The 17,381-nt window shown below is 38.4% G+C and overlaps 1 protein-coding gene across 5 annotated transcripts in view; it reads left to right on the top strand.

Annotated features, from left to right (window-relative positions):
• Fam13c (family with sequence similarity 13 member C) overlaps window positions 1–17,381 on the top strand; it is a 118,131-nt gene that overhangs the window by 75,994 nt on the left and 24,756 nt on the right. For all 5 annotated transcript variants that reach the window (XM_076834299.1, XM_076834298.1, XM_076834295.1 and 2 more), the window contains one exon: window positions 8,999–9,083. In XM_076834299.1, the coding sequence (XP_076690414.1) occupies window positions 8,999–9,083 (85 nt within the window). The remainder of the gene's footprint in view (window positions 1–8,998; window positions 9,084–17,381) is intronic.

Here is a 17,381-nt window from a genome sequence, read left to right as displayed (position 1 = left end):
TTAGAGAGGTATTGGCAGAAAAGGTGGCAGCCGTGACAACTGCTGCCCATATTCTTCCTTGCCTGAGAATTAAGTTGGAGAAACATCACAGATATTGGGTTGAGCAGAAAAGATGTGGAAACACTTGCCATAGCCAATACACCTGTGTTTATCTTCTGTTTGCCATTACCCATCTACCCAACTCCCCCGTGACTTTGTCCTAGGGACCCCTGCTTGCTTTTCTTCATGCATCTTGGTCATTTCTCTTGTTTATCATTCTTTTATTTGTTCTTCTTTGTGCTATGGATTTCCTGCTCTCTCATTGGAATATGGAAAAGGCTCTGTCCAGTTTCATGGCCCTCAAGGGTCAGCCTCTGTTGCAGTTTTCATGACTTTGTGGCAAAAGGATAAACATGAGAACAAAGAGATTTTAAGTTTTCTTTTTTTTCCCATTCTCTGATGAAATGTCCAGGAAAGATTCTGTTTGTTTTCTAACAAGCTCTCACTTGGTGATGTATTTTTCCATATATTTATTGATGCACTATAATTATAAATAATAGTGGGATTCATTGTTACATATTCATTTATGCACACAATATAATAGTATAATTTGGCCACTAATATTCCCCAGAATTTTCCCTTTCCCTCTTATCCTTCTCCCTAATCCTTTGCCTCTACTCTCCTAATCTACTGAATTCCCTTAAGTTTTCTTGAAGGACTCCCACCCTGCCTTTCTTTACCTCTTTCCTCTCTAGTTTTCACATATGAGAGAAAACATACAAAACTTGACCTTGTGAGTTTGGTTTATTTCACTTAATATAATTTCTTGAGATCCATCCCTTCTCCTGGTAATGATATAATTTCACATTTTTGTAGCTGAGTTGAACTCCATTGTGTATATATGCCCCATTTTCTCTATCATTTCATCCACTGATGGTCATGTAGGCTGCTTCCCTCATTTGGCTATTGTGAATTATACTGCTATAACCATGGATATAAATGCATTGTGTATCATGTTAACTTTAATTCTTTAGGATAAATATCAAGGAGTGGTATAGGTGGGTCATTCAGTAGTTCCATTCTTAGTCTTTTGGGGAACCTACATACTGATTTCTATAGTGATTTTACTGATTAACAACTCTAATTTTTTACATCCTCTCCAGGATTTATTGATTTTATTCTTGGTGGCTGCCATTTTAACTGGAGTCAGAAAATCTGTGTTATTTTGATTTGCATTTCCCTAATTGCTAAAGTTATTGAACATTTCACTTGGTGTGAGATATAAAGTTGACACATACATTTACCACTTTCCCCAGTCTCATTAACTTTAAAAAAATATTACTGCTGGTCCCAAGACCATATTTTGCCTGAGAGCTGTGACCTTTTAGATGCCTTGTCTTTTTTTTTTCCCCAATTTATTTCTTACATACGTGACAATAGTGGAGTGCATTTCATTCATAATTATCCATTCATAGCACATTTTTTTTGTAACTCTGTATATTCACTCCAAATTATGCCATTATACATGAGCTCTCTTACTTTGTTTTCATACAATTCTTAATACAGCTTTATACCACGATTTATCATATCTTTGTGGATGTATTTTCTAATAAGCAATTATTTTAGCAGTATATTTTGACACAGAAGTGGGGTACATGGTTGCAATACAATGAGCTTTGTCATTCCCATTTTCCAGAGTTGTGTAGGGACACATGTTAATTCTGGACTTACTATTCCTAGAGTCTGTCTTTTCTCGCATTGGCACATTTTGCCTTTTATAGGATGGTGTTGGCTTTCTTAGGGCTATAAAACTCACATTTTAAGGCAGGAAAAAGCTGGATTTTCTTATTTTCTAACAAAATATTAGTATTTGAGAAAATGGCTAATGTTTTCCATTGTGGCTTGTGATCATTGAAGATGTAAATACATTATGTATTTTATATGACGTACAACTTTATGATTTCCAGTAGGAGAGTTACCAATTTCAAATATTCTTAAAATTTAGAAATTGAAGGTAGTTTAAGGTAGTGATGTCATCAGAAAAAAGAAAAGGCCTGTGGGTCAGCATAGTTAGGTGGTTTGCCCAGTGACATAGAATGAGACAGAATAGGGGTTCAGTTGTCCTCTGTATGTAGGACCACTAAAACTAAACCTCTTCCTGAGTTTAGTTTTTAAACATAATATTTTTCAGACCTAAATAGAAAAACAACAACAACAAAAAAAACAACAGAATAAAATTAGCCACAAAGGAGCCACATGAGTAATAACAGTAGTTTTGTGGACTTCAGCCCATGAGATACAATTTAAAAAAAAGGGTTAACCTGTGAGGGGGCAGTATATCCATTATGACACCCACGCCACTGTTGTTAAGGACTAGTAACTCTAGTGAGAAACTACTGACATTCGTTCCATGAGTTGCAAATGAGACACATTATATTTTTAGAAAAATATAAATAATTCTTATTTATCTAGAAAATATTATCTAGATTTAAAATGTGAAATTATTGAACTCTATTAATTTTTCCAAAATACCTTGCTTTTATTATTTAACAAGGTGAACTTATAAAGGATATCATAATGAGGGGAAACTAGGTACAGGACTCTCCGTAGGCTGAAATCTTTTGGCTAACAGGAAACATAACTATGTTATTGTGTTGTGGTTAAGTTGTACTTTTAAAAAAAAAAAAAAAAAAAAAAGTACTGATAGGATTCAACTTGGACTTGAATCTTTTTGTCAACAGTGGGATCCTTTAAATGAATAGTGTTTTTCTTTTACGTTCAATTTCCTTGTTAGCCAGTGTAGGAAAGTGGGGGCTGAGCCCACTACACCAAAGGAAACTGGAGTGTGTTGAGCTGAGATATGTCATATTGAAAAGCACAGTAGCATATAAGCCACATAGTCCCCAGAGAGACTAGCCAAAAGCCCAGTACTCTAGTGGAAGAATTAATTTGGCTTTTCCTAATAGCCAATGACATTGGAAGAAGATCTACTTTGCCTGGGAAAAACATCTAGAGTTCAGCAGCAGTAGTTCAGGAGGCAACCCTGACTGGATTCTCAGCACTTTGTACTTCTTTGGTGTGGAGGTCCAGGTCTCAAAAGGAAGCCAGGCAAGAGGAAACAGAGTTGCAGAGGGCTAGATCTCAGAGGAAAGCTGTTGTCCCCGGGTAGGTTAAAGCTAAGCAGAAAACCATGGTAGCATTTAAAGTGGCCTAAGAGAATAGGACCTAAGAGAATAGGGCAATGTTTTTCAAAGCATAAACCTTGGATGTCTTAAGTCAAGATGACCTCTGCCTCAGACCTACTGAGACAGAATCTTTGGGGTGGTGGTCCCTCCCTAGAAATTCACAGGTTTTATAAACTCCTCATTAATTTTAAAACATTTTAAAATTTCTAAACAAGGATACTAGGGGGCATTAAATTAGATACTCAGAGCTCCCCGTCTGAAGTACTAGTTCTAAAAAATAAAACTAAAGTATAATGGTAGTCTTTTTATTGATTAACTCTTTTTCTGTTTATTGTGCTCAGATACAACAGTGAACAGAGGGGGCATGGTTTTAGCCCTTATGGGGCTGGAAATAGCCCATAAACAGGTAGACAAATAAATAAAATCACACATTGTAGTGATTGTTAAGAGGGAAATAAACATAACGCTAAGAGAAATTAGGGGAAACACTGTTTAGATGAGGCAATCAGAACTGGCTCAATAATTAGATGAAAACTGAACTCCCAAGCAAGTAAGATCTGAGAGTCTAGGCTATTGTGTGTATATGGGAGTTGGGTGGGGGGAGTTTATATTCGGGGGACATGAGTAAGAAGTGTTCATATCACCATAGAGAATCTACATACAGTTCTTAGAAAGACAAAGGAATGGAAGAGGGGCACTAAACCCCTTTGTAGGAACTAATTGGGAACTGTCCTTGCTCTGCAACTAGTGTATTGCAGACAAATGCACCCTAAAATAGTTCATCCAACTGGTGTGGGTGTTCTCTATCCCAACCCAACTAAAGTGGGATCTGGGTAATTGTAGAGAAGAGAAAATGAGTATTTTCTAAAGCAAGAAGCATATTCTCCATTATGTAAAAGGGAAAAATTAGCTTTTATAAAACCACACGTAGGTTTCAAGGACTTCTCTCTCATTTTTTGTTACCCAGATGGGATAGTTAAGAGGCGGAGACAGTCATCATTCTTTATTGAATCCATGAGCCCTTACTCATTTTTTCTAAAGATTCTAGGTATCCATCCATGGAGCTTTGGATATAAACCTGGAAGAGCATTAGCAGGCTGGCTCTGAATGATTGGCTGGGGCAGTTAGTCTCTCAGGGAATAGAAGTCCCAGGAGAGAAGGGATGGACTGAGGTAGCACTTGGATCACAGTGAGGTAGGGTACTTCATCATGCTTCTATAGAAGGCAAAGCACATTCTTATATTAAAAGGTCACTAATTAGGCATGTCAGAATAGTGAAATGGCAGTTTTGACACTCTTTATGGGCTCACCATTTTTTTCCTCTATAGCCGTATAAAAATGATAAATGTCATTATTACTCATTTGCTCACTTATTTTTCCACTGGACTAGAGGCCCCATAAGGAAGGGGCTGATATCTGTTTCATACTCTAGAGTCTAGTAAGACTCTTTGTGCATTGAAAGCTGCCTTAGCATGAGCACTGCATAGTAGCACCATGTCTGCCAGAGGGACATGACCCCTGCCTGTGTGGTGAGAGCTGCCCATAAACCTTCTTGGTGTGACTATGGGGCTCAGTCCTGATACTACAGGCTAGAAGTCTCCTGTTGTCCACAGGAAAGACACTCATGCAACGTTGCTGTAGACTCTTCATAGGTAAGTCTGCCCTCCCCACGTCCTTGGGTTACCTGGTCATCAAGAAAGGAACCCACATGGGGTGTCCCAGTTCCCACCTTCTGTTCCGGATGACATAAGAGTATCCTGTAATGTCAAAAGGCTGGTTGTCATCAGGTAATGGGACAGTACAGGGTTGGGATGTGAGAGCTGATGATCTGCAGAGTTTCTTCCATTCTGTCTTCTTGTCCTTTATAGCAATAATGTGTTCCCTTCTACTTGAAGATCTTGACTCTTGAGACCTTCATCTTCTCTCTCCTGTACCATTTGCCAATATTTTCTCTTCCCATTCCTTTAAGCAAACCAGCCATGCAAATAGATCTGTGGCACTCAGAATCCTATTCAGATGAGTATAAGTGAAGGAGAAAATGGCAGAGGGAGATGGAAGAGAGCAACTGGTTCATACTTCTAATCATTATGGGGTCACAGAATTACACCTCTCTAAGGGGATTCAGAAGCTTCTGAATATGAAGTATAATGTACTTGTATGCAATGAGATTTTTTTAAATGTTCATGTTGCATGAACTCTTTGTTCCATTCCATAGTCTAAGTACCCATTGGTTCCAGATTCTGGGTCTCAATCCTCAGTACATTGCTTTTTCTCTCCCTTCAAGTTGGAAGGAGACTTATAAGTCATCTACCCTGAGGTCCTTGCTGTGCAGGTACAGAAGTGAGACCTAAGAGGTGGAGCAACAGGTGGGGGCTTCAGAATCAGTGTGGAGTATGTCCTTACTATATGGACAGGGCTTTCCCATTGGCGCCTAGGGTTTGGAGATGCTCATACTCATCACGAAGTCCAGTGATGGAGGATGGGCCTCATGCTGGTGGCTCTGCAAAGTGCCTGCCTTCCCTCATTGTGTTCTTGAGCAGCCCTCATAGCAAATGCCAACATGACTGTTTTCTTTGCCTCTTACTACAAATGAAAAATTGGGGCTTGGAATAGCCAGGATGCTTGCCCAAAGTCAGCCACAGTACACAACAGAGCTGATGTCCCTTCTACTTCTTTAGGAACCTGAAATCTGTGCCCTCTTTTACTTTGCAGGAATATAAAGAGCACATATGAGTTTGAGCCAGGCTACTGGTACCACAACTTTATTTTTTAAAGAATTATAGGTAAAAGGTCTATCCCCTTTTATCTTTCATTTTTTTAATGCTATAAAATATATATAATATAAAACTTGACATTTTAACCACTTTAAAGTGTATGTTTTTAGTAGGGTTAAGTACATTTATATTGCTGGCAACCATCTTCACCATTCATCCCCAGATCTCTTTTCATTGCATACAACTGAAGCTCTGTGCCCATTAAAAAATAACTCCCCATCTCCCTCACTGCCAGGCCTGGGCAACCACTATTCTACTTTCTGTCTCATGAACTTCACTATTGTAAGTACCTTACATAAGTGGAATTATACAATATTCATCCTTTTGTGACTGGGCTTATTTTGCTTAACATAATGTCCTCAGAGTTTGTCTATGTGTCAGAATTTTCTTTTTAATACTGAATTATGTTCCATTGCAAGTATATGCCACATTTTGTTTATCTGTTTATCTTTCCATGGACATTTTGAGTTGCTTCCTTCTTGTATTAGTTTTTGAGGGCTGCCTTAATAAAATATTATAAATGAGATGACTTATACAACAGAAACTTATTTTCTCACAGTTCTGAAGGCTGTAATTTCAAGATCAGAGTGTTAGCAATGTTGGTTTCTCCTAAGACATCTGTCCTAGCTTATAGATACTTGCTATCTGACAGGGTCCTCATGTGCCTTCTCTCAGTGGGAGCATCCCTAGTGTCTTTTCCTCTTCTTATGAAGACACTAGTTATATTGGATTAGGTTTAAATGTAATTACCTTTTTAAAGGTCCTGTCTTCAAATACAATCATATTGGAGGTTAGAGCTTCAGCTTATAAATTTTGGAGAGACACATTTAGTCTATAATATTCCTATTGGCTGTTAAAATGCTTTGAACATAGGTATACAAATAACTGTCCAAGTCCCTGCTTTCAATTGTTTTTGGTATATACCCAGTGATGGAATTGCTGAATTATATGGTAATTCTAGTTGTAATATTTTCAGGGCCCACCATACTTTTTCCATAGTGACGGCACCATGTTACATTCCCATGGCATTATTTCTAAATTTTCAGAGCAGTTTTGCTCTTTTTGAGAGGTCACTCTAATTCCAAGGCCCTCCAGTAGGAAATTTGTCTGATATTCTTTTGCCTGCCATCTGGTTGGTTACTAACTACTAAATCTTTCCAGAAATTCTGTGCCCTTGCTCATTCTGTACCTCCTGTTAACACTCAGTACCTCCTGTTAACACTCAGGAGCTCCTGCTCCTGCACTCAGCTGCTGGGAAAACTCTCAGGAAGGAGGAGGGAGTCATAAAATGTCTGGTCTTAGGCAGGTGCTTCCTCTGAGCTGTGTTCTCTCAGCCTCTGAGCACTAGAAAACTTTTTCAGATCCTGCCCCATATCTGGCAGGCAGAGAAGACGCTCACTGCTTTCCAAATGCAGAGGATATAATATTTAAGACATTGCTTGGTGAACAGATTTTAAAACACTGGTAGAGCCTGACAGCTACTCATGTCAATAGAAGGGTTAAGGCTGACTGTGTGGGAGTTGGTATTGAATGGAAGGTAGTAGTTGTGGTGTGAGGCCAAGTATGAGAATATGTGTGGGGTATGGGGGTGTTTCTGGGATAAGATATGAAGTAATAGGTATTGGTGTGAGGTATTGGGTATTATGAGGGAGAGGTACGTTGTGGGGCAATCAAGAATGGGGTGTATATTTGTCACAGGGTGAAGAGTGTGGGGTTAGTATGTGAGTGTATGGTAGGTAGGGTATGAATGTGGGGAGGTGTTTTATGTGTGTAGACTATGGTATGAGTGACAGTTGAGTGTGAGGGTGTTTATGGAGTAGGGTATGAGGAGTGTATGAGGCAGAAAAAGGGGGCCATTTGCGGGTTAGGGTGTTTGTGGAGTAGAGAGAGTGGGTTGGGTATGAAGGGGGGTGTACGTGTGTGTGTGGAATAGGATATATGGATGAGGGATAGGGATAAGGGTGTCTATGAGGTATGGAGTAGAGCTGTGGAGGAGGGTGCTTGGCCGTGTGGAAGGTAGTATGTGAGTAGGAGCATGTGTATATTGGGAGGTTATAGAGGGAAAAGGATCATTTTCTTTGCTCTCTGTGGCTGTCCTTGCTGGAACTGGAACCAGGTGGGTGGAAGAGTTCCATAGACCCGCAGGGCTTGCCCATTGTCAAGGAGCAGCACTCAGCCAGAGCCTCGGGCATGACTCACTTTCACCTCATTAGGGCAATTAGTTTTCTGGGCATCTGCATCATGGCAGGATATGTGCGTCAGTCTGTATGACTTGTTCTTAGTAAGAACATGGGAGAAATTTAAAATGAGAAATGAAAGGAGTGGGCAGGAGATTGTACTGGGGGGCTAAGAAAGATAAATTGCTTCTCCCTCTGTGATTAGGTTAAACCGAGGGACCAAGATTGTCTCCCTCACCCTGTTCTTGATACAAGACAGCTGCAGCCATCCCATGTGAGAGAAGTAACTTTAGAAGATGCACTCACAGCCACAGTGTGGATGAGGGAGCCTGAAGCCCCTCCCAGATGCCAGGGAGCCTCTGCAGCAGTAACTCTTTGTGCACTGCGGTTTACTGCAGTCTTTGCATTGGAGGGACGATGGCTTTTATGAATGGTAGCCTGGGAGGGGCCTAATGTCATCGACTCCTGATGTCAGCACAATGAATGAAACACTTGCAAAGCGTAAAGGCTCAGCGCTCAGGAAGCAGATACCTTCTGAGATTGGTTCTTCAGATGCAGCGTCGTTTGCTGACGAAATCAATCGCCAGTCCCATGGGTCACTGATAATCCATATACATTAGGATTTAAATGAGGCAGGAACTGAGACTGCATGTGGAATAATGCGCATCTGATTGAGGCACAACCAGCTCTGTTTCTGAAGCAGCTATTCCAGGATACCCTCCTGCCAGGCACTGGAGAAAGGTGCCTGCAGGAGCTGCAGACCCACCGTTGTGTGTTAGGCATCTACTTAGCTGGCCTGATGTTCTGCTTTTGCTGGCAGAATTCCTTGCTGAAGCTCCAAGCTCTCGAATCTGATCTGTGTTCTGCATTTTTGACAAACCAGGAAGAAGCTCCCCAGGTGCATGGAATCAAGGAGCCAGCCCCCGTGACAACCCAAAGTGTGCCTGCCGATGAGGCAGATTCTGCAGGTAAGAGGCAGGGTTTGGGGGATGTCCCAGATCATACTCTCAAGATAGTTCATCCTCTTTCTGCTTCATCTTTCACCTAGGCCCCTGAAAGAAATGATGGTATGTGAGAGCCCAAGTGTTGCCCAGAAGGTGCTGAGAGGAAACGGGAGGAATTAAGATCTGCTGTAACATAGATGTCTCTGGCTCAGACCAAAAGTCAGACTTTTAAATGGGTGTCAGGTGAAATCACCCATATACCTTCTTTTCTGGGTTTCTTATGTGGTCTCTTATGACAAAGGAGTGGTGTATTGTTTTATATCACTGAACCTAGATGCTCTGTGCTGTCTGTCTTTGAACTCCTGATATATTTGAGGGAGTTTCAACACTACTTCCTTTTTTCTTGTTCAATGCTTATAAGATGATCCATCAAGACAGGAGGAGTGGAGATAAGTGCTCCACTATTCACTCATTTGGATCCTTAATTCTTGTTCTGTCTCAGTATTCTTTGCATTAATTTATGTATCAAAAAGTCTCAAAATTAAGTCTGTTAGTTTATTTCTGTTACTGTAGTTTTAATCCTGAGGGTGGTATATTGGTTAACAAATTAATGCTCCCAGGAAGTCTAGAGCAGAAAGAAGCACTAATTTATATGAGTAGAAATAAGAGCCTAGCTTGTGTTTTCTAAAACAAATGGGTCAGAGTCTTGCAGACTGCTTTCTGGATAGATAGTAGAAATAGACTTAGGTAAGCTTGTTCATAAGACATCCTTAATCTCCAAGAGTTGAAGGAAGAGATCTGCAAAGGTAATCTATTACAGTACCATTAGCAATAGTATGTTTAAGACACTTCTGTTTAAAACAGTCCCAGGTGGTCTAAGCAGGCCAAACAGTCATCTCCAGTGTTGGGATGTATATTATTAATAATAGTGGCTAATAGGAACAACCAAGAGTAGATACTATTTTTATTTAAACCTTTTTATGATCTAAGAACTATTTAAGCACTTTATGTATGTTTTATTAAATCTTTAAGGTGACTTTTGAAATAATACTAGTTATAGTAAGGACACTAAGGAAGGCCTCCTAGTATGACATTACTGCAAATGGTCAATTACTATGGATACACATTGTTGGGAAGTTGGCTGTCCTTGTTGTATTGTGAGTGCTATTGCTCTGTTGGCCACTATGTTTGGATGAAATGCAAAAATTGGGTGAGGCCCGGATCAGGGGTTTAAGTTAGGGTATTTGACAATGTCCTTTTTCTCTCCCACAACCTCATATTCTACGTTCTCCAAACAAATAGCATACAAAACACATAAAGAAGTCTCAAGCCAGATCCTCAGTAACTTCAGAATTATCTGACATTTTTGATTAGGTATAGTAGTATCTAGCAAGGAGGATTCAATGTTTGTTGCATGTTGGATATATATATATATATATATTTTTTTTAAATCATGACTTTTATTTCTAAATATCAATAATAGTGTTGCATTTTCTCATTCTGGCTGGACATGATGTTAAAAGCTTATTAACACTCTTTCTAAAATGAAAATAAATACCAGTTTGTGGTGAGGTTGCTAGCATGAAGGAGACAGCCATACAGTTCTTGTTAAGTATCAAATGTCAGAAATGGGCAAAGACTTCTGACAGAGGAGGCTTGTGATTTGGATTCTGGATTTTCCAAAATGTAGATAAATTTGAGTTATCTCAGAGCCCTTCTAAGAGAATCTTAGAGCACTAGACTCTAGAAACATCTAGAAAACTTGTTGTTTTCAGAGATCTAAGGCATATGTCATTTGGCAGAGACATTGTCAAAGTGACAGGCATTTGTAACATACTTTCATGATTGAAAATATGGGATGGTTTTGTCTCCCTGGTTTCTAAAATGTGTGCATTCTTATAGGAAGTCCATACATTTTCTGTTCCATGTGTGTTGCATCAGGAAGAAATGTATGCTCAGATCTGCTGTTTCTAACTTGGGGGCTCTAAACAGATTATTTTGAGTGATTCTTTTTTGATACCTTGAAACTGTGGGGATTTTGATGGGTAAGTCTCTGCCAAGAGGTATTCATATAATATTAGCACAAACGATCATAATTCTGTAATATGTTATAGTAACTTAAAAATAGTTCTCTTCATGGCACCCGATAGGGACCTTGTGTTTTCAGTAATGTTCTAGAACCTTCTTAGCCATTATGTTGGAAGAGCTTTTTGGTGATTGTGGAGATTCTCAGGCTTCATTGACAGTCAGAGGTAGAAGTCCTGGATTCTTCATATTTCATAAACACTCCTGAGTATTGGGATCCATTAGTCAAGAGGTTAAAAACCACATACTGTGAGATAGAAACTACTAGACTGAATCTGTGTGTCCCCACAAAATTCATATGTTGAAATCTAATCCCCAGTGTGATGGTACTTAGACGTAGGGCCTTGGGGTTGTAATTAGGTCATGAGAATGGAGCCTTCATAAATGGGATCAGTGCCATCATAAAAAGAGTCCAGAAAGCTAGCTTGCTCTCTTTCTGACATGTGAGAATACAATAAGAAGTCAGCCATCTGCAACCTGAGAGAGGATCCTCAGCAGAACTTGACCATGCTGGCATACTGACCTCAGACTTCCAGCCTCCAGAAATGTAAAAAGTAAATTTCTCCTATGTATAAGCTACCCAGTCTATGGTAGTTGGTTATAGCAACTTAAACTGACTGAGACAGAAACCTACATAATAAGCTGAAAAATTCTTCCAACTGAATCAACAGCCTCTTATAGCTAAAATTAAATGTTTTTTTCCATGGCATTAGTAAGCATCTATTCTGGTGTCATTGAATGGAAAATGGAATGAGGATTGTCATATTAACTGCCTGTTATTTTCAAAGTATGCAGAAGGACTGTTTGACATTCCACATGACTAAGCATAACTCTTATTCTGTCTCACCAAGGATAATTGATGGTATGAAAGTTTAGCAAAAACTGTCAACAGCAATGACTTGAGACCTATTACTAGAAGCAATAGTTTTATAGCAGTTTCTAATTCCTTTTGGCTAAAATTTTGATTTTCAGATTGAATTTTTCATTTAGTTAAGATACTACTAATATAGTATATCCATTTGCGTCTATAATTATTCTAATAAAGAGTTCTGTATAATCTGTAGGTTCTATCCTAATGTAGACTTTGAAGTGGGGCAGAGTCAAAGAAAATTTTACCAACCTCTCACATATTTCCAGAAACTTCCTACTTGACCAGAAGTTTCCAATTAATTGGGAACGTACTTTAATTTTTACTTTGTTAAAAGTAAAATTATTAATAATAACTATTAAATAATTTATAAATTAATAATTAGAAATGAACTTTAATTTTACTTTCTAAAGTGGAGAATAAAATTAAAGTGGAGGTCTGAGGGCTGAGAATCTCTGTTGGCAAAGCTCCCCTAGTGATTCTGACATGCAAGAAGGTTCAGGCACACTCTCCAGAGCACAGTGCCATACGAGGGATAACATGAAATATATTTTTGTTGCAGAAAACTTTATAATTGGATTTCTAGAACAGGAAAGCATCTCAAGTATCCTTCTAGGGTGGGGCCGATTATCCGTACCTTGGTTTTTCATCCTTTTGGTGGGCTGCCCTAGTGAGACTTTGAAAGTCAGTAAGAACAGAGTCTCCAAACTCAGGAGTATACAGAATCCCCAAATATATTTTAGAAACTTTATGGACTGTTTTTTTTTGTGTGTGTGTGTGTGTATGTGATTTCAAACCCTTTTGGATCTTTCTATATTTTCACTATGCACCAATTGTTATTTTACTAAAAAATAACCACTACTGTGGAAAATAGAACTTTATTTGTTTGTCCTAAGTTGGTTCCTTTAAAGTGATGGTTTCAATTGGGGTTTATGGTTTGTTATTACTATTGTTATTGTTTTCCCCTCTCCTTTGGAGACATTCTACAATATCTGGAGACAGTATTTGTCACTACTGAGGAGTGGGCACTATTGGCTACTTCTAGTAAGTACTGGCTAGAGATTCTGCTAACTATCCCACAATGCACAAGACTAGCCCCAGCCCCCAGGGAGGAATTATCTGATCTCAAAAGTCAGTAGTGCTGATGTTTAGAAACACCTCATTAGATAGCTTTTAAATGAATGACAACATTAGATGACCTCCTGGCTTGTATCAGAAATTATTGCATGCATTTTCATACGTTATTCTCATAAGAATCCTATGAGGTAGGTTTCATTATTATCCTCAGATTAAAGAAGATGAAATAAACTTGGAAAGTCAATTTGCTGAAGGTGCCATGGCTACAGATTAGTGGAGGGGTTGGAGGAAAGGGGACAGGTCCGAGTGGGGAATTCCCCACTCTGACTGCATAGTCTAAACTCTTTACCACTTGCTGTTTACCAAGTAGCCTAAGTGTGAAGTCCCCATATTTCTCATATTTTATAATTTGAAAGTATGTCAATATACACTATATACATGTCGTATAATTAATGTTTTGAAAGTTACTTTTAAAATTCATAAAGACCTAGATTTGTAGTTGATTAGCCTATTGCAGCACCATTGTTCCCAGTTTCATTTCAGCTCCACTGATTTGAACTATCTGTAGGCCTCTGCACTTGTTTTGATTGTATTATTTGACTTGCAAGAGTATTCCAGATGGAGTCTATTAGTAGAATTTTATTCATAAATATGGCAGAAGTTATATAGTCTTGCAAAATGTTACCACTGAGGCAAACTAGATCAAAGTGGCAAAAGTAGACAAGGAATCTCTCTGTTATTTCTTATGATAACATGTAGATGTATAATCATCTCAAATTTAAAAGTTAATATTTTAAAAAATACAGGCCTGGGATGATTTATAAACTAATTACAAGATGGTTATAACCATAGGAGTGTTTTGCAACCACTTCCTAAAGGTGCATGTTATTTTCTTGGCTTTTCTGTTCTATCAGAATATTCTATTCAGCTACAAAAATGAGATCCACTCTCGAACTAGTATTTTAGTGCTTACTATTTGTTAAAAGTAGTTTTATCTAGAAAAGAAGAGTTGAAGATTAATTTTCTTTAACTCCATTACCTCTTGACCCATAGTTTAGTTATCTACAACTGTTTGTGAGTTGGCTCTGTGGTTGCTTTGTGTTTTTTACTCATTGGAAGATGTCAACATCATTTGCAAACTTAGACTTCTGTACTTCCACTTCTGTGTCATTTCTGAAATGTAAAATAAGATTAATCCAGGATCTGTTTGCAAGGATTGATACTGACTGGTCCATCAAAAAGCTATTTAATTTGACTCTGCCCTTTGGTACATACTTTTAAGTGAATTTTATGTTCATGGCCCAATCATTGGTTTTATTTTACACTTGGTTTTAGCCAAAAGACCTTGAAGTGATTGTTTTTGTTTTCAATCTAGATATGAAAACTATTCTATGTTTTCAATCTAGATATGAAAACTATTCTATAGACTTCTTGAATCCCAAAATATGTTATAATTATTGACTCTGCTTTGTTCTAAAACATTACTCCTTGCAGAACTTCATGTACTAGTTGGGTGATATTGGATAAGTTATTTAATATTTCTATGTCTCAGTCTTATTTTCTTTAAAATGGTAGAAAGCATATTATTTTGATTGTTGTGAGGATTACAGTGCATAATATATATGAAATTTCTCATACCTTGCCCATGATGAATACTCAATAAATGTTAGCTACCACTATTTAAAAAGCTGGCTGTTCTTGCTCTGTTCAAAATTTATGTTGCCTTTCCTCCAGTTAATATTATTTACATTTGTCTTTAAATACTACTCTGTAAGAATTTCTGACTGCTCTCAGGGTATATAAATGACATTTCATACTTCCTAGATTCCCTCTCAAGTCTTGCATATCATTGACATTATACTAGTTCCCTTAAGCCAAAGGTATTTATGAGGGCAATAATCTGTAGAGCTGATGGCTAAATAATGACCACCTATTAAAGTTGAAACTACATTTGTTATAATAAAATCTATCCTGTGCTACACCTATAAGTTGACTAGAAAAGTTCTACTAATTTTTTATCTGAGGCTTTTATGACCATTTTTATAGTTTCTAAAGGAGGTAATGTTATGTTAACTCCTTGTTTTCCAAAGAAAGTATTTTTAATATGATTTCAAAATTTATAGAGGATAAAGTAATTCTCTGTGGCCATTTCTGCAACTGACTTATAGGAAGGGAAATAATGAGTTGTTTAGTGCAAACTGCCAGGTGATTATTCACAAATGTTTTTAAAATTCAATTTTAAACTCAGGACAAATACTGTATTAACATACATTATCCTGATTATCTTCACTACAACCCTATACTGAATTTGAAGAGGCTTGCCTACCCAAACATGTAACAAGTCTCATCAAGTGGCATCACAGGCCAAGCCCACAATTCTGACTCCAGAGCCTAGGATTTTAGCCAGAAGACTCATATTCATTTAAAAAAATTAAGACTTTTTTAAAAATTTAAATTTTATAGAAAATTGAGTAGATTGTACAGAGAATTCTCATTTATCACCTTTCCTCTGTGCAGAGATTTCCCACATGTTGTAGTCATTTTAAAAATACCTTTTATTTGGGTTATTTTGGTATTGTTCTTCCATCCTTATAATATTTATAGGTTAGGAGTAGCCTGATGGCACGTAGAAGCTTGGTGTCTGAAACTGCTCCAGACACCTCCCAAGCCTAGAGCCAGCTGGTCAACCTTTTCCCTGTCTTCTGGTTCTCTGAGAATTATCTTTTCCTGGGGGCTCTGTCGAGCTGCTCATCCAGCTTCTTTGATCAAATTGACCAATTCAGCGGAACTAATAGACACTTGAAAGCTATGCTTCCTAACTGACTTTGGATAAGCCCAGAAAATGTACAGCTCACAATGAAGATTGAATTTCCTTCAGCAGTTTTCCCGTCTGCTTTGTGTATTTAATTTTCCTTGTGTTTTTCAAAGCATTTCTGCTTGTAAATGAAAGCTCCCTTCTGAAAATGGCTTCTGTTATCTTAATAACTGATTTTTATCAACTGTACCACTGAGATGATCAGTTGTGCAGAAATTGACTAGAAGACCTGGTGAGTCAATTAGGCTGAAAACTGAAGACCATCACAACACCCAGCTCTCTCTCTGCTCTGATAGGGTGCTTCTGGATGATTAGCACTATTATGGATGATGCTTACTCTTTCCCCAGCTCCACAGTTCAGGAAGATTCCTCTACCTAGGCAGGGCAGCCTGATTGTTATGTGAGTAGTTGGCTTCACTTGGGTGACATGGAGAGGGAAAATGATGTTCCCAGAAATCAGACATGGCTCATTAGCCATTTTCCTTAATAATATTTGTCTCTTTCTGAGTTTGAAAGATTGTGTCCCAGATCACACAGGTGGCAAACTGGGACTTGATTCTAGATTTTTCTGAGCTTGCAAACCATGCTTTCACCTGTGATGGCAAACTGTCTTTTGGGACCTACAGGGTCCCTGTCATGAAGCCCAGCCCTACTTTCATGGTTGGCAAATTTTCCTGCCTGCTTGGAGTGTATGCCTCTCCCTGCTAGGTCAGCCAGCCCTACCCGCTTCTTCTCTCTCAATGCTCTCTAACAACCAAGTTCATGTTTCTCTAGTGGTGGCTATACTGCCATGACTACAGGTTCTTTGTCTTCTGGCCCAGTAGCTAACCCTTATTAGGGTATCTTCTTAACCTTAAATTCAGTATACTTAAAACTGAAAGCATCATGTATCCATCAGATGTTTTTTATTGTCTATTATTTTTGCAGCTCTCTTTGTGTTCGTGACACTATTATCCTCCCTTCTATCTGTCCTTAGACATGCTGGATAAATCTCATTAGAATCATAGACATACTTTTGGCTCATTTAGCTTTTAAAACCAACACAGGCTGATATTTGGCATTTTGGGGATCTATGAGCCCACCAATATAGGCAAATCTGAGGGTGCAACTTAACAAAGCTACAAGACTATAGCTGATTTATTACAGTTAAGTTTCAATAGTGCCTCTCAAGCTTTTGCCGAGAGAGATTTATTTCACTTTTGAATTGCTTTAAAAACTCACATTAAAAAGATATATTTTAAAATCTGACTGAGTCATTGAACAGCTGTAATATAGCATCTGCTTCTGCCTGGGGTTGCAGCCAGAGAAGAAGTGGTCTCTTGGCCTTCACACACTGATAATTATTTCTCTTCTCCGTGTTCCCTACTGCTCAGTGAGTGGGTTGCCAGAAACACTTCAGCTTCCAGAGTAGAGATGTGGATTCTTCAACTACAGGCACTGGTCAAACCCTCCCTGAATTGAATTAGCATAGTTAAAC

The sequence above is a fragment of the Callospermophilus lateralis genome, chromosome 15, assembly GCF_048772815.1.
Source record: "Callospermophilus lateralis isolate mCalLat2 chromosome 15, mCalLat2.hap1, whole genome shotgun sequence".
NCBI classification, from domain to species: domain Eukaryota; kingdom Metazoa; phylum Chordata; class Mammalia; order Rodentia; family Sciuridae; genus Callospermophilus; species Callospermophilus lateralis.
This window is presented reverse-complemented; position numbering and strand designations above follow the sequence as displayed.